This window comes from Panthera pardus, unplaced genomic scaffold, assembly GCF_024362965.1.
Source record: "Panthera pardus isolate Hobbes unplaced genomic scaffold, ASM2436296v1 HiC_scaffold_18, whole genome shotgun sequence".
NCBI lineage: Eukaryota > Metazoa > Chordata > Mammalia > Carnivora > Felidae > Panthera > Panthera pardus.
The window spans coordinates 16,602,693-16,630,260 of NW_026526743.1; the positions used below are offsets into that span (position 1 = coordinate 16,602,693).

At 37.0% G+C, this 27,568-nt stretch overlaps 1 protein-coding gene across 5 annotated transcripts in view; it reads right to left on the minus strand.

Annotated features, from left to right (window-relative positions):
* LOC109256556 (zinc finger protein 420) overlaps positions 1-27,348 on the minus strand; it is a 37,353-nt gene extending 10,005 nt beyond the window's left edge. The window contains exons 1-4 of one of the 5 annotated variants that reach the window (XM_019431953.2): positions 27,245-27,344; positions 25,734-25,784; positions 10,045-10,133; positions 8,626-8,755 (exon numbers count right to left, since the gene is read on the minus strand). In XM_019431953.2, coding sequence (XP_019287498.1) covers positions 8,626-8,755; positions 10,045-10,053 — 139 coding nt within the window. In that variant the 5' untranslated portion in view covers positions 10,054-10,133; positions 25,734-25,784; positions 27,245-27,344. Of the gene's footprint in view, positions 1-1,305; positions 2,928-7,730; positions 7,843-8,625; positions 8,756-10,044; positions 10,134-25,733; positions 25,785-27,244 lie in introns of those variants that run through there. The other 4 variants (XM_019431955.2, XM_019431957.2, XM_019431958.2 and 1 more) reach the window with 4 other exon arrangements.
* Positions 27,349-27,568: the final 220 nt, after the last annotated feature.

The window sequence follows — 27,568 nt, forward strand, 5'->3', positions numbered from 1 at the left end:
CATTTTTTAAAAATGTAAAAAAATTCTCTAAAGCCAGAATGGCTCTTCTTTAACCTAATTAAGAGTATCAGAAATCTAAAGAAACATTTTCAGTAAACATTAGAAATACTTCCAATAAAGTTTGGAAAAAGACAAGAATTGTTTTTCAAATTGTGAAATATTCAAATACTCAGCTCCTACTGATTACAGTTTTAAAAAACTGGCACAAATAGAAAAGAAATAAATAATACATTATATATAAAATGCAAAAGTATCTACCTAGAAATCCACTATTACCCCCTGGACAATTATTAGATGTTTCTATAAGATTATTATCAACTTACAGATATCAACATTTTGCTAACCATATATAGATGTGTATTATGTGTGTGTGTGTGTGTGTGTGTGTGTGTGTGTGTGTGTGTATATGTATTAGCCATTCGGAAAATATCATACAATAAAACAGTCCTATACATAATATCAACATTTATAAAGTACTGAGAAAATTGCTTTAGAAGAAATGCAAAAGACCATTTAAGAAAAAACTATGAAATTTACCTAAGGACATCAAATGTAGATATAGAAGGTTCAAAGACAAAAGGATTCACAATTGTAAATATGTGAATGATGCATCAGATTTCTTGAAATCCTGTATAAAATATGACCTATATTCTTTTAAAAGCATGCCATACTTTTTTTAAAAAAGTAAAGAAGATCCAAAGGAGGTACAATGAAGTAAGAACCACAAACTAGAGGTAAACATGCTCTAAGTCACAACTACCCTCAGGATATTTGTTGATTTCAATTGCCAAACAGTTTGTATCTATCTTAATGGTCTGATATAACCCAAGACACAAGGCCATGGGCCCACAAAATTTCAGGGATTAATACTGAACCTCTTCACAAAATCAGAATTATCCAAGGCCTACAGTTCAGGTAAAGGAAAAAAAAGTCCATGTGATCTCAAAGGAAATGACAAGAAACACTGCAGTCTTGTCCTAGACTCTCAATGAAAAGGAGGGAAAAAAAATCATACTTCATCATTACACAAGAGCCCACATGAATGTAAGAAGTTGCAGAATTAGGCCTGTTCTCTACAAACTGAATTTTTTATATATAGAGCATTTATAAATGCTTGAAATATATGAAAATTAAAATATGAATTCAAAACCATGATAAAGGAACTAAATAGAAGTAAAAAAAAAATAAGATCTAGGAGAGGAAGAGAATATCAAATTTCTAGAAATAAAACGATATAATCAATTATATTAAAATCTTAAGAAAAAAATCTTAAAGGCAGCCAGAGAGAAAATACCAATTACTTACAAAAGGAATAATAATGAGACAGAAGGCAGACTTCTCAAGAGCAACAATAGAAGCCAGAAGACAGTGGAATAATATCTTCAGAGTGCTGAGAAAAGAATAATTGTCAGTATAGAATTCTATACCAAGTGAAATCATCAGGCAGAAATGAAAGTGAAGCAAGGTTACTTTACTAAAAGAACAAAAATAAAAACAGAACATTTACTAACAATAAGCCTTGCTTAATGTATTTCATGACAAATAAAATCATCTCAATGGAAGGTATAATGAAGAGGAATAGAGTGCAAATAAAAGGATAATCATATGAATAAATCTACAAGCAAACACTGTCATTATAAAACAAAAATAATGCCCATTTGGAGGGTTTAAAAGAAAACAATTAAAATATCAGACAGTAACATAATAGATGGGAAAGATGAACCATAGTTAAAGGCACTTTCAGATCCTTCATATATCTTTTATATTGTTCTGGGGACAAAGGAAACATTAACTTTAACCATTGTTAAATATTTAAGTGACACAAACAATAATGATAATGATTAAAGGACCAAAACAGGCAGAAATACTCCCAAAATATTTAAACTCACCAGCAATCACAGGTATGTAGTGTTGGTGAAGGTACAGAAAAAGAGTATAGTCATATACTGCTGGTATGCTCCTGACTTTTGACAGTGAAATATACATTTGACACAGAGGTCAGTGTTTCATCTCTCTATAGAAGCTCAACTCACTGTCACAACAGCTTCCAACTTATTTCAAGGTAGACCCAATCCTTTCTGTTTCTCAGCTGGTTGCCTTGAAATCCCAGGTGTGAGGGTGGGGCATATAGTTTACTCAGGACTTTTGCTGCTTCTTGTGTTATTAATTGTAGTCAGTTTGGTGTGAAGTGATACCTCACTGCAGTTTTGATTTGTAGTTCAGTGATGTTGAGCACCTTTTCATAACTGTTAGTCATCTCTGTCTTCTTTGGAAATATGTCTATTCATGTCTTCTGCCCATTTCTTAACTGGATTATTTGTTTTTTGGGTGTTGAGTTTGGTAAGTTCTTTTGTATACTAGCCCCTTATTAGATATGTGATTTACAAATATCTTCTCCTGTTCTGTATGTTGCCTTTTCGGTTTGTTGTTTCCTTCACTGTATGGATTTTTATTTTTATGTAGTACCAATAGTTTATTTTTGCTCGTTTCCCTAGCCTCAGGAGACCTATCTAGTGAGAAGTTGCTACGACCAATGTCAAAGACGTTACTGCCTGTGTTCTCCTTAGGATTTTGATAGTTTCCTGTCTCACAATTAGGTCTTCAATCCATTGAATTTATTTTTGTGTATTGTGTAAGAGAGTGGTCCAGTTTCATTCTTTTGCATGTTGCTGTCCAGTTTTCCCAACAACAGATGTTGGTCAGGATGCAGAGAAAGGGGAATCCTCTTACATTGTTGGTGGGAATGCAAACTAGTACAGCCACTCTGGAAACCAATATGGAGGTTCCTCAAAACGTTAAAAGTAGAACTATCCTATGAGCCAGCAATCGTACTACTAGATATTTACCCATATGATACAAAAGTACTGATTCAAAGGGATACATGTACCCCAATGCTTATAGCAGCATAGCCAAATAGCAACAACAGCCAAATTACAGAAACAACCCAAATGTCCATCGACTGACGAATGGATAAAGGTATATATATATACATATATATATATATATATATACACACAATGCACTATTACTCAGCCATAAAAAAAAATGAAATCTTGCCATTTGCAACAACATGGATGGAACTAGAATGTATTATGCTAAGCGAAGTCAGTCAGAGAAAGACAACTGCTATATGATTTCATTCATATGTGCATTAAAAAAAATTTTTTTTAAATGTTGATTTATTTTTGAGAGAGACAGACAGAGTGAGTGCCAGCAGGGGAGGGGTAGAGAGAGAGGGAGACACAGAACCTGAACCAGGCTCTAGGCTCAGCTGTCAGCACAGAGCCCAAGGCGGGGCTTGAACTCACAAACTGCGAGATCATGACCTGAGCCCAAGTTGGACACTTAACCGACAGCCACTCAGGCACCCCAAATATGTGGCATTTGAGAGACAAAATAAAAGAACATAGGGAGAAAAAAAGAAAAAGAGAGGCAAACCAAGAAACAGACTCTTTAATTATACAGAATTGATAGTTGCTGGAGGGGAGGTAGGTGGAGTAATGTGTTAAATAGGTGATGGGTATTAAGGAGGGCACTTGTGATGAGCACAGTGTTGTACATAGGTGATAAATCACTAAATTCTACAGCTAAAACTAGTGTTGTACTGTATGGGAATTGGAATTTAAATAAAAACTTTAAAAAAAGAAAAGACTTCTGCAAAGCAGTGTGCAAACACTGTATGTGGATTGAATGAGTGCCTTAATATTAAAACATTTAATAATTAATAAAATACTTAATTTTCATTAAATGTGTATATTTTTCAAACATCATTACAATTAATAAAAAGTGCAAAACTATATTTGCATTAAAAGAAATAAAGTACATGTGACAAAAAATTAAAGATAACCACTAAGGATAAAAAATAGTATACATCTTCCAAATTAAACAAGGGGGAAAATGGAGTTTAAAAAAAACAAAACAAAACAGGGATGCCTGGGTGGCTCAGTCAGTTAAGCATCTAACTTCAGCTCAGGTCATGATCTCACGGTTTGTGAGTTCAAGCCCCACATCAAGCTCTCTGCTGTCAGTGCAGAGCCCACTTCAGATCCTCTCCCCCCATCTCTCTCTAGCCTACCTCGGCTCGTGTGTGTGCTCTCTCTCTTAAAAATAAATAAACATAAATAAAAAAAAAAGAGACGTATCCATCCTGATTATTAGGAAAGAAATAAAAGAAGGAAGCACAGAAGATTAAGAGTAGACAAAAAACATAAAATAGGGAAGAAATAAATCCAAGCATACTGGCAATAGCAACTAAATGGAGTGAACCGTCAAATAAAAAAATAGGGGCATCTGGGTGGCTCAGCTGGTTAATTGACCAACTGTTGATTTTGGCTCAGGTCATGATCTCATGGTTCCTGAGTTCAAGCCCCCCGTCAGGTTCTGCACTGAGAGTGCAGAGCCTGCTTGGGATTCTGTCTCCCTCTCTCTCTCTGCCCTTTCCCTGCTCTCTCTCAAAAATAAACAAACATTAATTATAAAACACTTTTTTTTTTTAACGTTTATTTATTTTTGAGACAGAGAGAGACAGAGCATGAACGGGGGAGGGGCAGAGAGAGAGGGAGACACAGAATCGGAAGCAGGCTCCAGGCTCTGAGCCATCAGCCCAGAGCCCGACGCGGGGCTCGAACTCACGGACCGCGAGATCGTGACCTGAGCTGAAGTCGGACGCTTAACCGACTAAGCCACCCAGGGGCCCCAAAACACTTATTTTTGAGAGAGAGAGACACACACACACAGCGTGAGTGGGGGAGGGGCAGAGAAAGAGGGAGACAGAATCAGAAGCACACTCCAGGCTCAGAACTGTCAGCACAGAGCCCAACACAGGGCTCAAACCCACAAACCACGAGGTCATGACCTGAGCCAAAGTCAGACGCAACGCTTAACCTGACTGAGCCACCCAGGCGCCCCAAAATAAACAAAAATTTAAAACAAAAATAAATTTTGGGGCGCCTGGGTGGCTCAGTTGGTTGAGCAGCTGACTCTTTGATTTCGGCTCAGGACATGATTCCAGGGTCATGAGATTGAGCCCTGCCTCGGGCTCCATGCTGAGAGTGGAACCTGCTTAAGATTCTCTTTCTCTCTCTGTTTCTCCCTCCCTCCTTCTTCCCCTGTCTCCCACTCACATGTCTTCTCTGTCTAAAAATATATCTAAAATAAAATAATAAAATAAATACATAAATTTATTCTTAGGTAATATATTGTAGTGGTTACCAAGCATGTCTGAACATTTGAACAACCTAAGTAGCTTCAAAACATAATATTTGTATCCCATGCTAAGAGATTGTGATTTAATTGGTCTGAGGTGTGGCCAGGGATCTGGAATTTTTAAACGAACTCCGGCTATGCATACAAATTTAGAAATTATTTCCATATTTTTCCCCAAAGTGTTCAAATATAATTCACATACCTACAGTTTATTCATTTAAAGTATATAATTCAATGATTTTTTTTCCAATTCAATGATTTTTAGTATTCACAGAATTGTGCAACAATGACCACAATCTAGAGATTGTATTCTTATCACCTCAAAAAGAAACCTGTGTCTATTAGCAGTCATTTCCAATTTCTCTATTTCCATTCTCCAATTCACCTTCATCTCCCACCCCCAGCACTTGGCAACCACTAATCTACTTTCTGTCCCTATAGTTGTCTATTGTAGACATTTCATATAAATGAAATAATGTAATATACAGTCTTTGCATCTGGCTTCTTTCACTTAGCATGTTTTCAAGGCTCATCCATGTTGTAGTATGTATCAGAACTCCTTTTTATTGCTAAATAATACTCCATTTAAGGATATAACAAATTTTATTCATCCATTCATCAGCTGCTAGACATCTGAGTCGTTTCCACGTTTTGGCTGTTGTATTGCTAAATAGTAATCCCTTGTAAAATTTTGTTTATTTATCCAGTCAATAGCACTTCATGTCTGTTGGCTATTTGTATTTCCTTTCCCTTTTTTTTAAAAACAAAATAGTGATATTAACCCCTTATCAGACATATCATTTGTAAATATCTTCTCCCATTCAGTAGGTTGTCTTTTCATTTTATTCATGGGTTTCCTTTGGTGTACAAAAGCTTTTTATTTTCATGTAGTCCCAAGAGTTTATTAAAAGATTAGTGCTTATGTATTCTTTTAGTTTAATGATTTCAGGTCTCAAATTTAGGTCTTAAACCCATTTTGAGTTTATTTTTGTGTATGGTGTAAGAAAGTAGTGTAGTTTCATTCCTTTGCATGTAGCTCTCCAGTTTTTCCAGAACAAAGAAAACCATTTATTCAAAAGACTCTCTTTCCCCCAACTGGCTATTGTTGCCTCCTTTGTTGTAGATTAATTATTTTAGCTTTAGTTTTATGAAAAATACTATTGGCATCTTGTTAGGTATTGCACTGAATCTGTGGTTCGCTTTGGGTAGTATGGACATTTTAACAATTACTAATTCTTCCAATCCATGAGCAGTGTATATCTTTCCAATTGTATTATCTTGAATTTCTTTCATCAATGTTTCATAGTTTTCAGAGTATAGGTCTTTTACCTCCTTGATTTGTTATTTCCTTTTCCTTGAACTGCCTATGAATGTCTTTTACCCACTTTTTAAAAACAAAATATTTCCTTTTCCTTAATCTATAAAAGCTTTTTATATTCTAGGTATTAATTTCATTGTTGTCAATATGAATTGCAAATATATTCACCCAATTCAAGGCCTTTTATTTTCTTTATGTCTTTTTATAAAGAAAACAATTTTCATTCAAACTTATCAATCTATTGATGATTATTTTTAAAAATATCTAAACAGAACAACCTTTAGAAATGTTCTTAGTTCTCTTTCAAATCTGACCCTCTATGAAAATCTCTTATTGCTTGTTATTTTTGTGATTTAGCTTATTTCTTTAAACATTTCACCAACATTTTATATTTATATCTAAAAATACCAATATGTGAAATCATTTGCCATGTAATCTGTTGTTTCTTTAGATTATCTATCACTCACCTATGACCTGTTTCCTTGTGGGTTGGATGATCTTTGTGATCTCATCTTTTGTTGATCTTAATTTGTGAGAATTCTAAAACCCTCTTACTTTCCTTCAGAGAGGATGTGCATTTTCTTACACTAGAAGTCAGAGGGCACCACCTCAAAGCATAAAATTTGAACTCCTTTTCTGGAGTTGCCAAATTATATTTATTTCTTAATTACTCTATCATTCACTCTTCTTTAATTATGCTTTTCTGTTCCTCCTACTAAGTTAACACCCACCCTAAACTCTCTACGTTTACTACTCCATCTGTCTGCAATACTGTTCCTGCATAGACTGGCCTGACTCCTGCCCTTACTTCAGTCAAGTCTTTGTTCAAATATTACCTCCTTAGAGATGTTTTTTAAAAATCTACCTATCTAAAATAGCCCACCCATACTCCCCAGTTAATTTGCCTACTCTCCTTTACTTTCAAATTCCTTATTGTTGCCTGCAAACTATTATATTTATTAAATAAATGTATATATGTAAATATATACACACAAACACATATATTTTTATTTCTCCCAGAGAATGTAGCAGAACACAAACTTTATCTAGATCATCATTTCTCCAATACCTACTACAGTCCTTGGTAAAGAATAGGCTCTTAATAAATATATTTTGAATGAATGAATACATTTTAAAGGGAGACAATAATATAAATCTAAATACAAAAAAAAAATCTAGAAAGGAATTGACTCCCAAGTTTACATACCACTGGAGAAAAGGAAGAGCTCCTCCTTTGAGAGTGGGAAGGACTATCATAAGAGACCAAAAGGGAGAAGAGTAGGGATTAGGTGGGATTCCTTAGAGAGATTGTGCTGAAAAGCCCTTGCTTTTCTTCTCAAGTCAGAAGTCTTTTTTCCACATGACTTGGGTCTCAAAGGCAGTGTACCAACCAGTAACTTCATAAAGCCTTCAGAGAAAAGAGGAGTGAATGGGTAAAAGACAGGGACTTCAAGAGTCTAAAGAATAAAGTGATCATTTAGGTTGGAAAATCACTTGTTAAAAGTTTTAACTGATATAGGATGTCTCTTATTTTGTTATAGGAAAAATCCAACAAACTTTCTTAGACAATCACACGTTCTTCCTGAGCTATTTTCCAATAGAAGGTGGTTCTAGCACATTCATTCAATGAACAATACAAAGTTCTTAAAATGTAATATTCAACTACAAAACACAAATAGGAGCGAAAGAATTTGTTGTAATGGATTGTTTACCTGACCTAATCTACCCTATTACTATGTAAATAATATAAGCTCTTCTATTGTCCAAAAAACAATATATTTCTGGATCTAATTTTCAAAATATTTTTAACTCCTTTAGCATATCTAAATTGTAACAATGCATAGCCTGTTTTTCCTGACAATATTGTAAGTGTCCCAGAATTCAAATCTAGCCCCTTGCTTATCAAATAAGAGAGAAAGAAGAGCGATAATTACACTGGAAAATGGAGAAAGCAAATATGCCCTATGAAATATTACTATTTCCAGTAATTGAAATATTCTCATTCCTTTGAGAATAAGAGGCAATTCAGTTACTTAAAAACAATCGAAGAAAGCAGCCATTCCAAAGGTAGATCCTGAAATACTAGGGGTACATTTCCTTACCTACTAGTGACACCAAGTTACTATAGTTCTCCAACATCACATCTCTATACAAATCCCTTTGAGCAGAGTCCAGGCATTCCCACTCTTCCTGAGAGAAGTCAATGGCAACATCCCTGAACATCACTGATCTCTGAAACAACAAATATAATACCAGTTGTGGAAATAAAGAAAATATTTTTTTCAACAGAGGGGAAATGACAGGGTACTCTCCACAAAGGAGGTAAAAAAACAGCAGAAAGCCACTGACATAAATGAGACACTAAAGAAATCAATTCTTCTGAAGTACCAACATATTCCTGTTGCTATAGGTAATTCCTGCATATAGAACATCTCATTATGCAGATAAGTCTGGAAATTAAAGATGTAAAGTCGCAACTAAAAGAAATAGCACACAAAGGCAACCTGTACAATACTCTACCATTCACTCTTCTTTAATTACACTTGTATCTTGTATATCATACGTTCTCAATAAATTCAAGTTTCTCTTCCTTATTCTTTAAGAAATAAGAAAAATAACTGGGGAAGTTTTTTTGTAAAATCTCATAAAATCTGCTTCTTATAAATTTTGTGTAAAATTAAGGAATTTATTGAAACCTCAATCCATCATTGTATTAGGATATTATCTCATAAGCATTTTCCTTCTTACCAATAATTTAGTATATATTTTAATAGGCTGCAAAATAGTTCCATATAATGAATGTCTGACTTACGAAGTGTGCATTATTTACACATTTAGCTTATATAATAATCTCATAAGCATTTCTTACTTTTGGGAGTCTACAATTCTCAACAACTTTTGCGTGTGAATGATGATCTTTCTTGTTACTATTTATCACTTATAAAATGTACATTTTTCCTTGTTCTAAGCAACAGAAAGGTAGAAAAGATCATCTAAACTTACATGTACAAGATTAACACATAACTCTGACTCTCAAAGTTATCCATATTATTGCTTTATGTCAATTATGGATTACCAGGGAAAATCCCTGATCTCTTTCAGGCTCTAATCATGTTCTAATGGATCTTAAAAGCTCACAAAGCATGAGCTCTGAGGCTAGTCAAAACTAATGATCTTGTCTAACCAGGAAACTTAGGTATAAAGAGAAGTTCAAAGTTTTCTCATGTGTGGTACACTTAACAACCTTCTCTATCTTATAAAATCAGGGAATCTGCTTTCGTTAAATCAGTGCTTCTAGTCAAAGATGCTCCAAGTATTTTTGAATAATTATGTGAATATAGGTTGATTAGAAAGACAAACTTAGGAAAGATCCGCATCACTTATAAGACTGGAATGCTGGGGAGCACATTGCTGAGTGGGGTCAGTTAGGAAGGACATTTCAGAAATAAGGAATGCAAATATGCACATACTCTGTAAAAAAAGTGACTACTTAAACAGAGCATGAAAAAACACCAATTTACCTGAGCCATGGTTTTTAGTGCTCCAAGAAATGATCAATCCTCCTCTGGATTCCTATCTTAGAGAAGCACACAGTCTGAAAAAGGCAGAGCTAGAGACAAGAAAACCGAACCATGAGACCATGCTTTTTGCAAAGTTCCAAGTGAGTAAGTTAGAATTATCTTTGTTGCTCTCTTCTTCCTGTCTCTTGCTCCCATCACCAAAAAAATACTAACTGGGACACATACAGGTGATGGTTGTTACTCTGATCAAACTTAATGTTCTCTATATACAAAAAGACAATATTTACAACAACTTCTCTACTCTTTCTGAAAAAAAATTATAGATAATACATTTATATCCTTTATGCCAAAAATAGAGATAATGACCAACAGTTATACACATTAAAAGGCACAATTAAATGCTTGCTTGCAACTACTTAAAATAAACAAATCAGATTTACAAGATGACAATATTCAACTAAGCATATTTTTAAGTTCCATTTAAAAAATTTTAATTCCAGTATAGTTAACACACGTTATATTGTTTTCAGGTGTACAATATACTGATTAAACAATTCTATACATTATTCAGTGCTTATCATGTTAAGTGTACTCTTAATCCCCTTCACCTATTTTATATACAACCCCACCCAACTGCCCCTCTGGTAACCATCAGTTTGTTCTCTATAGTTAAGAGCCTATTTCTTGGTTTGTCTTCTTGCTTTCTTTGCTTTCTTTCTTAAATTTCACATTAGTGAAATCATACAGTATTTGTCTTCCTCTAATTTCATTTAGCATTATACTCTCTAGATCCATTCATGTTGTTGTAAATGGCAATATTTCATTCTTTCTTATGACTAGGTAATATTCCATTGTGTGTGTGTGTGTATGTATGTGTGTGTGTGTGTGTGTGTGTGTATATATATATATACACATACTACTTCTTTATCCACTCATCTATAAATGGACACTTGGGCTGTTTCTATAATTTAGATATTATTAATAATGCTGCAGTAAACATAGGGGTACCTATATCTTTTTAAATTCGTGTTCTCATAGTCTTTGGGTAAATATCAATAGTTCAATTACTAGATAATATGGTAATATCTTGGCTATTGTAAATAATGCTGCTACAAACATAGGGATGTACGTATCCCTTTGAATTAGTGTTTTGGTATTCTTTGGGTAAATACTGGTTGTACAATTGCTGGATCATAGGGTAGTTCTATTTATAATTTTTTGAGGAACCCACACAGTTTCCCAGAGTGGCTGCACCAGTTTGCATTTCTACCAATTGTGCACCAGGGTTCCTTTTTCTCTACATCGTCACCAATACATATTGTTTCTTGTGTTTTTGATTTTAGCCATTCTGACAGGTGTGAGGTAATTCTCATTGTGGTTTTGACTTGCATTTCCCTGATGACGAGTGATATGGAGCCTCTCTTTATGTTTGTTGGCCATCTGTGGGTCTTCCTTGAAAAAAATGTTCATGTCTTCTGCCCATTTTTTAATTGATTAGGGGTTTTTGTTGATTTATATAGCTTTTTTTAAATATATATTTTGGATTCTACCCCTTTATCAGATATGTCATTTGCAAATATCTTCTCCCATTCAATAAGCTGTCTTTTAGTTTTGCTGAATGTTTCTTTTGCTGTGCAAAGATTTTTATTTTGAAGTAATCCCAATAGTTTATTTTTGTTTCTGTTCCCCCTGCCTCAAGAGACATATCTAGAAAAGTGTTGCTATGGCTGATCAGAGTAATTACTGTCTGTGTTTTCTTTTAGAATTTTTATGGTTTCAGATCTCACATTTAGATTCTTAACTGACTTTTAAATTTTTATATATGGTATAAGACAGTGATCCAGTTTCATTCTTTTGTATGTAGCTGTTCGATTTTCCAAACACCATTTGTTGAAGAGACTTCTTCCCATTGCATACCCTTGCCTCCTTTGTGAAAGACTAATTGACCATATAATCGTGGGTTTATGCCTGAGCACTCTATTCTGTTCCACCAATCTGTTTTTGTGCCAGTACCACACTATATTGATTACTATAGCTTTTTAGTATACCTTGAAATCTGGAATTGTTATACCTCCAGCTTTGTTCTTCTTTCTCAAGATGGCTAATGGGGGTCTTTTGTGGTTCCATATGAATTTTAGGGTTACTGCTCTAGTTCTGTGAAAAATGATGTTGGTATTTTGACAGAGATTTCATTAAATCTGTAGATTGCTTTGGGAAGTATGGACATTTTAACAGTATTTGTTCTTCCAACCCATGAGCATGGAATATCTTTACATTTGTGTTGTCTTAAATTTCTTTCTTTTTTCAATTTCATCAATTTCAATTTCTTTAATCTTTCATTTATTTTAAAGTTTTCCGAGTATAGATCTGTCACCTCCTTGGTTAAGTTTATTCCTAAGTATTTTATTCTTTTTGGTACAATTGTAAATGGGATTATTTTCTATTATTTATTTATTTTGAGAGAGTGAGCATGTGAGCAGGAGAGGGCAGAGAGAGAGAATCCTAAGGAGGTTCTGCACTGTCAACATGGAGCCTGAGGCAGGGGCCCAAACCCATGAACTGTGAGATCATGACCTGAGCCAAAATCAAGAGTCAGACGCTTAGCTGACTGAGCCACCCAGGTACCCCCTCCCCAGGATTGTTTTAACTTTTCTTTCTGTGTGTTTTTTTTTAATTGTTAATTTATTTTTGAGTGGGGGAGGGATAGAGAGAGGAGAAGACAGAGGATCTGAAGCAGGCTCTGTGCTGACAGCAGAGAGCCTGATGCAGGGCTTGAACCCACAAACCATGAGTTCATGACGTGAGCCAAAGTCGGACTCTTAACTAAGACTGAGCCACCCAGGCACCCCTTGTTCTGCTGTTTAATGGATTTCTGTATATTGATTTTGTATCCTGTGAACTTAGTGAATTCATTTATCACTTCTCGTAGTTTTTTGGTAGAATCTTTTGGGTTTTAAATATATATTATGTCATCTGCAAATAGTGAAAGTTTCACTGCTTCCTTACTGATTTAGATGCCTTTTACTTCTTTTTGTTGTCTGATTACTATGACTAGGCCTTCCAGTACTATGTTGAAAAAAGTGGTAAGAGTGGGGGCGCCTGATGACTCAGCAGGTTAAGCTTCTGACTCTGGATTTCAGCTCAGGTCATGATCTCATGGTTCATGAGACCTAGTCCCACGTCAGGCTGTGCACTGACAGCATGGAGACTGCTTGGGATTCTCTCTCTGCCTCTTCCCCATGTACCCGCACACCTCTCAAAATGGATAAACATTTAAAACAAAACATTGTGAGAGTGGACGTCCTTGTCTTGTTCCTGGTCTTAGGGTTTCCCAGTTTTTCCCATTAAGTATGATGTTAGGTATGGGTTTTTCATAGATGGCCTTTACTATCTTGAGGACTGTTCTCTCTAAATCTACTTTGTTGAGGGTTTTTATCATAAATGGATATACTTTGTCAAGTGCTTTTTCTGCATCTACTGAAATGCATGAAATGATCATATGGTATTTATCCTTTCTCTTGTTGATGTGATGTATGACACTGATTAATTTGTGAATACTGAACAACCCTTGCATCTCAGGAATAAATCCCACGTGATCACGGTGAATGATTTTTTTTTAATGTATTGTTGGATGCGGTTTGGTAGTATTTTATTGAAGAATTTTGCATCTATGTTCAACAGAGATATTGGCCTGTATTTCTTTTTTTTTTTTAATTAAATGTTTATTTATTTTTGAAAGAGAGAGACACAGAGCATGAACAGGGGAGGGGCAGAGAGAGGGAGACACAGAATCTGAAGCAGGCTCCAGGCTCTGAGCTGTCAGCACAGAGCCTGATGCAGGGCTTGAACTCACAAACTGGGAGATCATGACCTGAGCTGAAGTCGGACGCTTAACCGACTGAGCCACCCAGATGCCCCTGTATTTCTCTTTTTTACTGGTGTCTTTATCTGGTTTTGGTCTCAGGGTAATGCTGGCCTCATAGAATGAAAGAAGAAGTTTTCCTTCCTCCTCTGTTTTTTGCAATAGTTTGAGACTAGGCATTAACTCTTTAATAAATGTTTGGTAGAATTCACCTGTGAAGCCATCTGGTCCTGGAATTTCATTTATTGGGAGTTTTTTGATTACTGATTCAATTTCATTGCTAGTAACCAGGCTATTCAAATTTTCTATTTTTTCCAGTTCAATTTTGGTAGTTTACATGTTTCTAGAAATTCCTCAATTTCTTCTAGGTTGTCCAGTTTGTTAGCATATAATTTTTCATAATATTCTCTTATAATCTTTTGTATTTCTGTAGTGTCAGTTATTTCTCCTTCATTTATGATTTTGTTTAGATTCCTCTTTTTTTTTTTTTGTCTTTTTGATTAGTCTGCCTAAATGTTTATTAATTTTGTTGATCTTTTCAAAGAACCAGCTATTTCTTTTTCAAGTTTCTATTTCATTTACTTGGGCTCTAATCTTTATTATTTCCTTCCTTCTACTGGTTTGGGGTCTTGTTAGTTCTCTTTCTAGCTGCTTTAGGTGTAAGTTTACGTTGTTTATTTAAGATTTTTCTTGCTCCTTGAGGTAGGCATGTATTGCTACAAACTTCCCTCTTAGAACAGCTTTTGCTGCATCCCAAAGGTTTTGGATCATTGTGTTTTCATTTTCATTTATCTCTATGTATTTTTTGATTTCCTCTTTTCTTGCTTGGCCCATTCATTGTTTAATAGCATGTTACTTAACCTCCATGTATTTTGTGTTCTTTCCAGATTTTTTCTTATGGTTGATCTAGCTTAATAGTGTTGTGTTTGGAAAAGTTGCATAATAGGACTTTAATCTTTTGAATTTGTTGAAACTTGTATTTTTTTATTTTTTTAATGTTTATTCATTTTTGAGAGACAACAGCATGAGTGGGGGAGGGACAGAGAGAGAGGGAGACACAGAATCTGAAGAAGGCTCCAGGCTCTGAGCTATCAGCATAGAGCCCAACACGATGGCAACTCACAGATGGCAAATCATGACCTGAGCTGAAGTTGGACACTTAACCAACTGAGCCACCGAGGTGCCACTGTTGAGACTTGTTTTATTGCCTAATATGTGATCTATTCTGGAGAACATTCCATTTGCACTTGAATAGAATGTATATTCTGCTGTTTTAGGATGGAATGTTCTGAATATATCATTTGATCCATCTGGTTGAATGTGTCTTTCAAAGCCATGGTTTCCCTATTGATTTTCTTTTGGATGATTTGTCTATTGATGTAAGTAGGATGGTAAAGTCTCCTATTATTATATTACTATCAATTACTTCCTCCCTTTATGTTTGTTATTAGATGCTTTATTTATTTGGGTGTCCCATGTTTGGTGCGTAAGTATTTACAATTGATATATATTCTTGTTGGGTTGTTCCTTTTATCATTAGATAGTGTGCTTTGTCTATTTTTACATTTTTGTTGTTTTAATGTCTTATTTTGTCCGATATAAGTATTGCTACCCCAACGTTCTTTTCACTTACATTTACATGACAACTGTTCTTCTAACCCTTCACTTTCAATCTGCATGTGTCTTCAGATCTGAAATGAGTCTCCTGTATGCAACACAGAGATGGGTCTTGCATTTTTCCCCATTCTGTCACCCTATGCCTTTTGATTGCAGTGTTTAGTCCATGTACATTCAAAGTAATTATTGATGTGTGTCCCTATTGCCATTTTGTTTACTTGTTTTACATTTTGTTACGGTTGTTTTTGTATGTCTTCTCTATTCCTTTCTTCTCTCATTAGGTTTCTTTAGTGATATACTTGGATTCCTTCCTCTTTATTTTTTGCATATCTATTTCTGGTTTTCTATTTTGGTTACAATTAGGTTTGTGTATAACATCTTCTGCATATAGTGGTCTATATTAAGTTGGTGGTTGCTTAAGTTTGAACCCATTCTTTACTCCTCCCCCCTCTGCATTTTAGGTATATGGTGTCATACTTTACATCCTTTTCTTTTGTGAATCCCTTGACTGATTTTTATAGATATACTTAATTTTATTGCTTTTGTTCTTCCTACTTTTTTTTTTTAATGTTTATTTATTTTTGAGACAGAGACAGAGCATGAACAGGGGAGGGTCAGAGAGAGGGAGACACAGAATCTGAAACAGGCTCCAGGCTCTGAGCTGTCAGCACAGAGCCCGATGTGGGGCTCGAACTCACGGACCGTGAGATCATGACCTGAGCCGAAGTTGGCCGCTTAACCGACTGAGCCACCCAGGTGCCCGTGTTCTTCCTACTTTATTATTACTACTTATGGTCTTTCCTTTCCACTCAGAGTCTCCTTTAACGTTCCACGTAGGGCTGGTTTAGTGGTCATGAATTTTTTTAACTTTTTTCTGGGAAACTCTTTGTCTCTTCTTCTATTCTGAATGATAGTTCTGCCAGAGTATTCTTAACTGCGGGGTTTTCTTTCAGCACTCTATGTATATCATGGCATTCCCTTCTGGCCTGCAAAGCTTCTGCCAAAAAATAAGCTGATAGCCTTATGGGATTTTCCCTTGTATGTAACTGTTTTGTCTTCTCTTGCTTTTAGAATTTTCTCTTTATCACTCCTTTTTGCCATTTGAATTACTGTGTGTCTTGGTGTGGACCTCCGTGTGCTGATTTTGTTGGGGGTTCTCTGTGCCTCCGGATCTGGATTTGTTTCCTTTCCCAAATTTGGGAAGTTTCTGCTATTATTTCTTCAAATAAGTTTTCTACCTTCTTTGCTCTCTTCTCCTTCTGGGATCCTTATAAAGTGAATGTGATTACACTTGATGGTTTCAGTTTTCTGAGACTATTCTCATTTTTTAAATTATTTTTTCTCTTTCTTATTCAGCATGATTGCTTTCCATTACTCTGCCCTCCTGTTTTTTCTGCTTTCTCTAGCCTACTACTGATTCCATCTAGTGTATTTTTAATTTCAGTTATTGAGTTCATCTCTGATTGGTTCTTTTTTATGTTTTCTCTTTGTTAAGTGTCTCACTGAGGTCCTCCACTCTTTTCTCAAGTCTAGTGAGTATCTTTATGACCATTACTTTAAATTCTCTACCAGGCATATATTACTTATCTCTATTTTGCTTAGGTCTCCTGCTGTGATTTTGTTTTGTTCTTCCGTTTGAGACACATTCCTTTGTCTCTTCATTTTATCTCTTTATGTCTGTTTCCATGCGTTAGGAAAGTCAGCTATGCCTACTGCTCTTAAAAGTAGCGCCTTATGAAGAAGAGGTCCTATAGTGCCCTGCAGTGCAATGTCCCCTGTTCACCAGAACCTGGCACTTCAGGAGTGTCTTTTATGTGTGTCGCATGCGGTCTCCTGTTGTGGCTGAGCCATTTGTGGACAGATTTTGGTCCCTGTGTTGTTTATGGGCAAGTCGGGGGCTGCACTGGGCTTAAGGTGAGTCACACCGGATGTTTGCCAGAGATGCAGTGGCACCAAACTGCAGGGCACATTCCATGCACTGTCCCCTGAGAAGCTTTCATTGGTGGGCAGGGACTGTAGTCAGACCAGAGATCTGCCCCCAGCTCACTGCTGGGGCTACAGGTAGACTGGTATATGTGGTTATCTTCCCTTCTCCCCCAGGCAGGAGTCACACTGGAGTGACTGCTGGCTCATGTCAGGGCTACTTGCACACTGCCAAGCTTGTGGCACCACTTTTGGAAAAGCTTCAGCCTAGCATATTGGAGGGGCAGGTCCTCAGGAGAATGCAGGTGTTGGGTGTAGGGTATTCACAAAGTTTGCACAGGTCTGCTGTGGGAAGGGACCTGGAGCAGAGGCCTGGCTGGAAGGGGCAGATCCACAGAAATATTCAGGGACAGGGACATTGTTAGCAAATTATGTAACAAATATTAGTGCTGTACTGGCTCTCATAGGTGTCTGTGTGTGTAGGCTGGGGGCTGGGGAAGGAAAACTGGTACCTGTCAGCCCTTTTGTTCTTGGAGATGTCTCCCAATGATTCCTGACCCTTCAGCACAAGTTCTGAGATTAGTAAACAAATCCCCCCAACATACTCCAAGCATTTTTTAAACTACTGCTTTTATCTTGTATCTCTGTGGGGCTGTTTATTGTGCTGTGTCTCTAAGAGCAGAGACTCAGTTTCCTCTCACCTTCCCAACTCTCCCAGAGCCAAGCCTAGTGATTTTTAAAGTTCCAGGTGTTAAGCCCCACTGTTTCCAAGAACTTATGAAATTCAGCCACTCTGATTTTCTAAAGTTTTGGGGTTTTTGAGAGAGAGAGAAAGAAAGAGAGACAGCACATGCATGCAAGTGGGGGAGGGGCAGAGAGAGAGCGGGAGAGAGAGAATCCCAAGCAGGCTCCACACTGTCAGCGAGATCATGACCTGAGCCAAAGTTGGATGCTTAACCAACCGACAGAACCACCCAGGTACCCCAGCCCCTCTTATTTTCAAAGACAAACGTTAAGGGGGTTCATCTCCCCATGTGGAAGTGCTTGGTGTGAGGGTCTCTCTCTTTTTTTTCCCCTTTCCATGCCTACAGCAGTGTCCTTCTCTCCCATAGTACTGTGGGTCTACTTAGCTCCCAACTGCATCTCTACCCTCCTACCCTCTACAATGTGGCCTATTCTCTACATTTAGCTGTGGAGAGTCTGTTCTGCCAGTCTTCAGGTCGTTTTGTGAATTATTTACACTGATGTGGGTTTTATCTACTTGTATCCATGGGACGAGGTGAGCTTAGGTTCCTCCTACTCTAGCATCTTCCCCAGAAGTCTTCAACTAAGTAATGGTGACAAATTTTATTTATATTTGATATTTTTTAATAAGGTCTATATATGTGTATTTATGTATGTGTATATATGTATGTGTGTGATATGTTCATGTGTGTGTACAAAATCAATGAAATTTGTTATCTACAAATGCAAGCTTCTACAAGTATGTGATACTGGTAAGGAAACTATCACAAGTGGTGTTGTGATCAGTGCTGTAACTTTTTCACTTGTTTAAAAAAATCTCGATAAATTTCTGAATAAAACAAAGTATAATCTTTTCTCAATCATTCCTGGAAGATTCAGCTAATAGTAAAACCATGCAATAACAGCAACATGATGAATTCAAAAGTTTGTAAAAATCATGCAAAAATAATGTGTTATGTGAGAAGTTCTAGACCCAGTTAATTATAAACACATTCTTTTCCATAGCAATGGTCTTCATTTTACAGGTCATAGAATAATTATTTGCTGTGTACTGCAGAACATCTAGATTAGAAGTTAGCAGGGGCGCCTGGGTGGCTCAGTTGGTTAAGCATCCGACTTCGGCTCAGGTCGTGATCTCGCGGTTTGTGAGTTTGAACCCCGCGTCGGGCTCTGTCCTGACAGCTCAGAGCCTGGAGCCTGCTTCAGATTCTGTGTCTCCCTCTCTCTCTGCCCCTCCCCTGCTCACGCTCTGTCTCTGTCTTTCAATAATAAATAAACGTTTAAAAAAAAAAGTTAGCAAACTACTGCCCACAAATATTTTTGTAAATAAATTTTACTGGAACACATCTACACTCGTTTGTTTATAAACTGTCTTTGACTACTTTCACACTACAGTAGCAGAACTGATTAACTGCAACAGAGACCATCTGGCCCATAAAGCTTAAAGTATTTACTGTCTATCCCTTTATAGAAAAGTTCTCTGTCCTGTAATTAAGATCCATGGCTTCAGTCCTTCAAAAAGCCAGAAGATTTCACATTCAACTCAGTTATTTTAACATTCAAAAGCATCCAGATATATTTCTAAAACACTTTCTAGGGAGAACCACTGTCCCTATAGAAAGTCAATCATGTAGGTATTTGATAAACATTTAATTATAAATTCTACTTCTTCCACATGTGGAAAGCTCAATAGATAACTGACCATGTTAACAACCAAAAATACTTCAGATAAGATGAAAAATCATAACTTCAGCACAAAGCTAAAGACACAAGGAAATTTAAGGGTACTAACTGTAAAAAGTGCCAAGCACTTCTTAAGAGATATATAGGGGAGCTCCTGTCCCCAGCAGGGATTAAACTAAATTGTAATTTCATTAAAGGTCAACAGTCCAACCACTCCAATTAAAAGACAATGTCAGGGCGCCTGGGTGGCTTGGTCGGTTGGGCGTCTGACTGGCTTGGTCGGTTGGGCGTCCGACTTCGGCTCAGGTCATGATCTCACGGGCCGTGAGTTCGAGCCCCGCGTCGGGCTCTGTGCTGACAGCTCAGAGCCTGGAGTCTGTTTCGGATTCTGTGTCTCCCTCTCCCTCTGCCCCTCCCCTGTTCATGCTCTGTCTCTCTCTGTCTCAAAAATAAATAAACGTTTAAAAAAAAAAAAAAAAGACAATGTCAAGACAAGGGAAAAAAGCAAATTCCAACTTTATGCTCTTTATAAGAAATGTGCTTTAAGTTTAAAGATATAAATGGGTTGAAAGTAAAATTGTGGAGGAAGATACACCATATAAATACTAAGCGTAAGAAAACCTACATACCTATATTAATATAAGACAACAAACACATGAAAAGATGCTCAAATCACTGATCATCAGGGAAATACAAATCAAAACCACAATGAGATATCACCTCACATCTGTCAGAATGGCTAAAATCAACAATATAAGAAACAACAGGTCGTGGCGAGGATGTGGTGAAAGGGGAACCCCTGTGCACTGTTGGCAGGAATGCAAACTGGTGCAGCCACTCTGGAAAATAGAATGGAGATTCCTCAAAAAGCTAAAAATAGAACTACCCCACAATCCAGCAATTACACTATTGGACATTTATCCAAAGAATACAAAAATACAAATTTGAAAAAAAAAAATTTAATTCAAAGGGATTCATGCACACTAATGTTTATACCAGCACTGTCAACAATAGCCAAACTATAGAAACAGCCCAAGTATCCACTGACTGATGAATGGATAAAGAAGATGTAGTGTATATGTGGGTTTACACACACACACACACACACACACACACACACACACACACACGGAGGAATATTACTCAGCCATAAAAAGAATGAAATCTTGTAATTTGCAACAACATGGATGGAGCTAGAGAGTATTACACTAAGCAAAATACCTCAGTCCAAGAAAGACAAATACCGTAAGATTTCACTATATGTAGAATTTAAAAAACAAAACAAATGAACAAAGGGAAAAGAAAAGAAAGTCAAACCAAGAAACAGACTCTTAACTATAGAGAACAAACTGATGGTTACCAGAGGTGAAGTAGCTGGGAGAATTGGTAACATAGGTGATAGAGATTAAGGAGTGCACTTGCTGAGATGAGCATTGGGTCTTGTATGGAAGTGCTGAATCACTATATTATACACCAGAAAGTAATATTACACTGTATCTTAACTAACTGAAATTTAAATAAAAACTTAAAAAAAAAGAGAGAGGCAGAAAAGATATACCTCCACCATTTTATAGTAGTAAGCATACGAAAGCCTGTGTAGCTGTATTAATATAAGACAAAACAGAGACCAAGACAGAGTAATATAAGAGAAAAAGAGGACAAATTCATCAAGAAGACAGAAATCCTAAAGGTACACAGATTTAATAAAGCATCAAAATATATGAAGCAAAAACTAACAGAACTAAAGGAAGAAATGGACAGATCCACAATCAGTTTTAGAAATTTTAACATCTTTCTCTCAGTAACTAACAGAACAAGTAGATGAAAATGTCAGTAACAATACAGAGGATTTATATACACTATCAAGAACCTTGACAAAATTGATACCACACCCACTATCAAAAAAGGAGCTGAAAATAGTTGAGCTGCTAGTTGTCAGAAAAACTAAGACAATAAGCCAAAATGAAAGTAACAGTCAAGCTTTTAAATACTTACTAGTCAAGTAAAGCACCCAAAGAAAGCACTAGCTCTCACACTGTTCTATTTTCCCCCATGGAACAGCCCCAACAGAGGGTCAGATGGATCAGCACAGATGTAGAGAATCGTTTCACTGCCAACGGAGTACCACACAAAAGCCTTCTCCCATTTCAGGGACCAGGGCCACAGAATCCAAAAGGAACCAAATCAGAGGGGATAAAGAGGATCCCATAGGCCAAAGATGAACAATCGGAGTATGAAAAAGAACAGTAATTGCTATAGAGTGACACATGTAAAATATAATTAAATCCACAAGTCCATAAAAATAATTCTTTTAAAGTTTCTTTATTTATTTTGAGAGAGAGAGAGAAAATGAGCGGGGGGAGCAGAGAGAGGGGGAGAGAGAGAATCTCAAGCAGGCTCTGCACTGTTGGCATGGAACTTGATGCAGGGCTTGAACTCACAAATCATGAGATCATGAGCTGAGCCAAAATCAAGAGTCAGACACTTGACTGAGCCACCTAGGCGTCCCATATATAATAATTTAAAAGGAAAACACAGGATGAACTTTCAAAGATGCTGAAAAACAATGAGAAAAATCAAGCTTTTATCCTAATATTTTTTTACATAAGTTATACTTCAGAGTAACCAAGACACTGATGACAGGATGGTTCCCTTTACAGAAGTATTCTAGCTAATAACTGCAGAAGAAATGACAGAATTACAGTATCATTTTATGACTCCTGATAAAAATAATAAATTCCAAGAAAAGACAACCTATGGCTGCTAATATCACATAAAGGAAAACAACCAAATGTTATGCACCATGTCATAGATATACGCACCATTATGTACAAAGGATTAGTACAAAGCAAACAAGCAAAACCACAAAAAAACGTCATCAAGCCTCTAGAATTAAATACCAGTTTAGAAGAAATACAAAACATGTTAAATGACACAACACATAAGCAAGAACAAAATCCAGAATATGGGTAACTTTATAAGAAAACTCTGTTTCTGGAACAAATAAACTGTAAGAGAAGAGAAAGAAAGATCAAGAAACACATCACACTATTACACTAAATAGACTAAATAGGCATTGTTGGATCTCAATTCTAATGCATATTTATGGACAATAGGAGAAATCTTAACACTGACTGGCTATTTCATAACATTAAGACAGTAGCAAGGATTTTTTTTAAGTAGTAATGATATTGTGCTTATGTTCTTTAAATAAAAAGCTCTTATCTTTTAGAAACACGTATTAAAATATTTGTGGATGAAATTTCATATCTGCAATTTACTTCAAAATAATCCTTTTTTTTGTGAGGAGAGGGATCTAGAGATGAAACATGTTTAGCTATAAACTGATATTTGCTGAAGGTGAGTGATGGGTAGGGTACAGGGGGATGCACTACACCATACTTTTTACTTTCATATATGTTTGAAATTTTCTATAAACTTTATAGAAAAAGTTTCCATTTTATTATTGCTCAAGAGTTGTAATTCAGGTAGAATCTATGTCAAAAACCACAACATAAGCTAAAAGTAGGCCAGAAATCTGAAAGATAAACCTTTACAAATAGAAACCATACATACTGTTATTGATTGCTATATTATACAATGGAAAAATATTGGGGCAAAAACCAAATGCCCACTCAGAAGACTGGGTGAATAGGGGCACCTGGGTGGCTCAGTCAGTTAAGCATCCAACATCAGTTCAGGCCATGGTCTCATGGTTTGTGGGTTTGAGCCCTACATTGGGCTCTGAGTAACAGCTCAGAGCCTGGAGACTGCTTTGGATTCTGTGTCTCCCTCTCTCTCTCTCTGCCCCACCCCCCCGCCACTCACACCCTCTTTCTGTCTCTCAAAAATGAATAAATGTTAAAAAAAATTTTTTTAATAAAAATTAAAAGACTGGGTGAATAAACTATTACTGCCAATCAAGAAATAGATAATTATAAAATAGAATAAGAAAGATCTCTCTAGGCTGCTAAAAAATGATCTCCAGAATACATTAAACATATGAGAAAGAAAAAGATATAGTGTAGTATACGTACAATACTCCCTTTTAGTTACATACATATACATACAAACACATATACATAAACATGTACCATTTAAAAGAAAAATAGAAGAACAAACCAAAGAGAAGTACAGGTAGTTATCTATAGAAGGAAAAAGGGAACAGGGTGGAAAGGACAGGAATGGACACCAGACTTCTCTGAATTTACCTTGTCTGTAGTTTTTATTTTGGAAATAAATATTTTATATAATTTTAAAATAAAATTAAATCAAAGGGGGGGGGGGAATCACTAAAAGTATAAGATGAAACAAATGAGCCTAACTGTAGGACAGGTTTTATCCTATTGAACTCCAGGAAGTCTTGATTGTTTTTCTGTATTCAGATGGTTAGTAAAAATATTGGTATTGTTAGTTTGACACTCTCTCCGCCAATCCAATAGAAGGCAGAAAAGGAAAAGAGAATAGGGAACAGATGGGACAAGATGATGGATTTGACCCAAACCACATCAATAATCACACTAAATATAAATGGTATAAATACTTTAATTATAAGACAGAAATTGTCAAACTGTATAAAAACTGAATATGGCCGACAAAAAATGCCCCCTAATACCAGAACACAAACAGGTTAAAAAAAAAAAGGATAGAAAAAGATATTGCATGCTAACACAAACGAAAAGAAAGCTGGAGTGGCAACATTAAATATCAGACAAAGTAGATGCTCAGAGCAAAGACTACTACCAGGAATAAAGAAGAGCATTTCATAAGGATAAAGGGATCAATTTACCATTAGGACATACTATCTAAAACATTTATGATCTAATAACAGAGTTTCAAAATACATGAAACAGAAACCCATAGAAATTACAAGGAGAAAGAAATAAATCCAAGACAGAAAATCAGTAAAGTTACAGAGGATTTAAGCAATGCTATCAATCTACCTTACCTAGCTGACATTTATGGAACATTCCACTCAACAATAGCAGAATAGTCTTTCTAAGTGCATACCAAACATTTACTAAGATAGACCACACATTTTGGGGTCACAAAACCAATCTTAATGAATTTTAAAGAATTCAAGTCATACAATGTATTTCTCTGAACACAATGGAATGAAATCAGTAACAAAAAGATCTCTGGAAGATCCTCATAATACCCAAAAACTAAATAACATATTTCTAAATAACCCATAAATCAAAGAAGAAATCAAGAGGCTAATTAGAAAGGAGTTTGAACTGAAGGCAGAATAAATAAGATTGGCAAGTGATACCTTTTGAGCTGGGCCTATGATGGTTCATTATACTTTTGTGTACGTTTGAAAATTAATAAACAGGAAAAGTAAAAAAAAAACCCATAATACTGCTATGTCAGAAATAACACAATATAGGGGTGCCTGGGTGGCTCAGTCAGTTAAGCGTCTGACTTCAGCTCAGGTCATGATCTCACAGCTTGTGGGTTCAAGCCCCATGTGGGGTTCTGTGCTGACAGCTCAGAGCCTGGAGTCGGCTTCAGATTCTGTCTCCCTCTCTCAGCCCCTCCCCCACTTGTGCACTTGTGCTGTCTCTCTCTCTCTCTCTCTCTCTCTCTCAGAAATAAACATTTAAAAAAATTTTTAAAAAAGAACACAATATTATCTCCTTTTAAAATGTATGAATCTCAAATCCATACTTCCTCACTATTGGGAAGTATCTATCATAATTAACTACACATATTCCATGCTCCCAATCTACAGAAAATTGCCTTGCCACCTCCATCATTTGAGAAAGCTTAACTAGGAAATTTCAAAAAGAAAACAAAGATTCCTATATCCTGAAAAAATAAAAGCATTTCCGGAAACTAAGAGGTAACATCTACTCACCTTGGACTTTGGTTTTGAATGTGTAACAGCCATTTTTTCCTCTTCTGGGCTCTACTCTCAGGAAAAGAAAAACCAATCATGAGATACTTGGCCTTTCTTAGGATATACTCTAAATCAGAATACACTCTCTTTCCCCTCCCCCATCTACCCTTCATTTAATGTGGAGGAAAATCAGAAGACTAGAACTTTCTGTATCGGAAAGAAGGTCCAAGATCACAGCTGTCCTGGGCTAGAATTTATTTCCGGATTCAAAACTGTCCACTGGAGATAGAGCCCTGCAGCGAAGTGCCACAGGCCCTACAGTGTGTGACTGACTGGCTCCTCTAGCACATTCTCTGGAACCCCATTACATTTCCAAATGGCCTGTTTTGAAGGTGCTATCTGCTGTGGTTTAGAAGTAACTCATAGTCTTCATTCAGAGGCTCAAATTTCTGACTTCCTTCCTTCCTGTCATTTTTCTCCATTCAGTATCCTTAAGGCTATAAGGTGAGAGGACACCTGGAAGCCGCAGGGAACCTACATCTACGATCCCACTGTGAACTAAGGATGAATACAGAAATGAAGCAATATAGGCCATGTGTGAAGGAGAGGTGGGGGTGGGGGGGAGTCACTGAGGTCAGAAGAGAAAGAGGTCAAGTTCTTTAAGGACAAAGTCACAAGAGATTCATGATACAAAGGCAGACAGCCCCAGAATGAACCCCCAAAATACAAACGCCCAAATTTATCTGTGTATCTCACTAAACTCCCATAAGGTCACAGGCTATAAAATATATAAATGACTAGACAAAGTCACGCACAATCACATTTCCATAGTCAAGCAGCCAGAGTCACAACTGCCAAATTAACGTTATATCCTCAGACCACCTTTTGTCTTTAAAATCCAATCATATACAGAGCATATACACACTCCAGCACATCCAAGCACCCTATCAGAGATACCCATGGCCCAAAACACACTTTCACAACACTTTTACTCTCTTCACACAGTCATGAGAAAGTGGCACACTCACAGTCCCACAGTCACATATATGGCACGCACTCAAAAGAGAAAAACACAACCGTACCAGGTCAAGGAAAACAAGTGGACCCAAACACCGTTGTCACAGTAGCACTCTCATAACGCCTCAAAATCGCAAGGAAGCCCCAGTAATACACAAAATACACAATCGTATTAATAACCTCAAAATGACCCAAGTCCGTCTAAACACCCTGTCACAGCAGTCCTGTCGCACAGCTCACGGTCACAAGCAAACCACCAGTCACACAAGAGGTACACACACAATCACACTGTCACATGGCACATTCCCCGTCAGGTAAGCACGCGGTCACAAATACACTGTGACAGCAGTTATTACTCAGAGCTGCAACTCTCACTCACGCAAACGCTCACACACAAAACCAGAGCCGCATACGTCCATTCGCCCATACCAGTATCAGGCACAAAACGGCAAGAAACCGCCACACACACAATTCCAGTGACGCTTCCGCCTCAGCATTCCGGACATCCTCACCTGGACAGAAGCTGCAGTTCAGGATCCAGGATCTGGCGCCTGGGGTCCAAGCCCCGATTTCGGGTTCGCCCGCCCAACGGGAGCCGGGCCAAGCTCCTCCAGACGCTGCCCTCCCCACGCGAGGCCCCCAAATCGCACGAACAAACGGAAATGAAGCCGCATTGGGGACGCGGCGGCTCTGGGAAATGTAGTCCAACACCAGAAAGCCTGCGGCTGGCCGGCCGGGACGTTGGGAGGCCCAGTCTACTAACCCTCCCCTCGGTTCGTGGATTCCGCCGCTCGAACCCGCTCGCCCAAAGGCCGCGCCGCGGGTGTTTCTGGGAG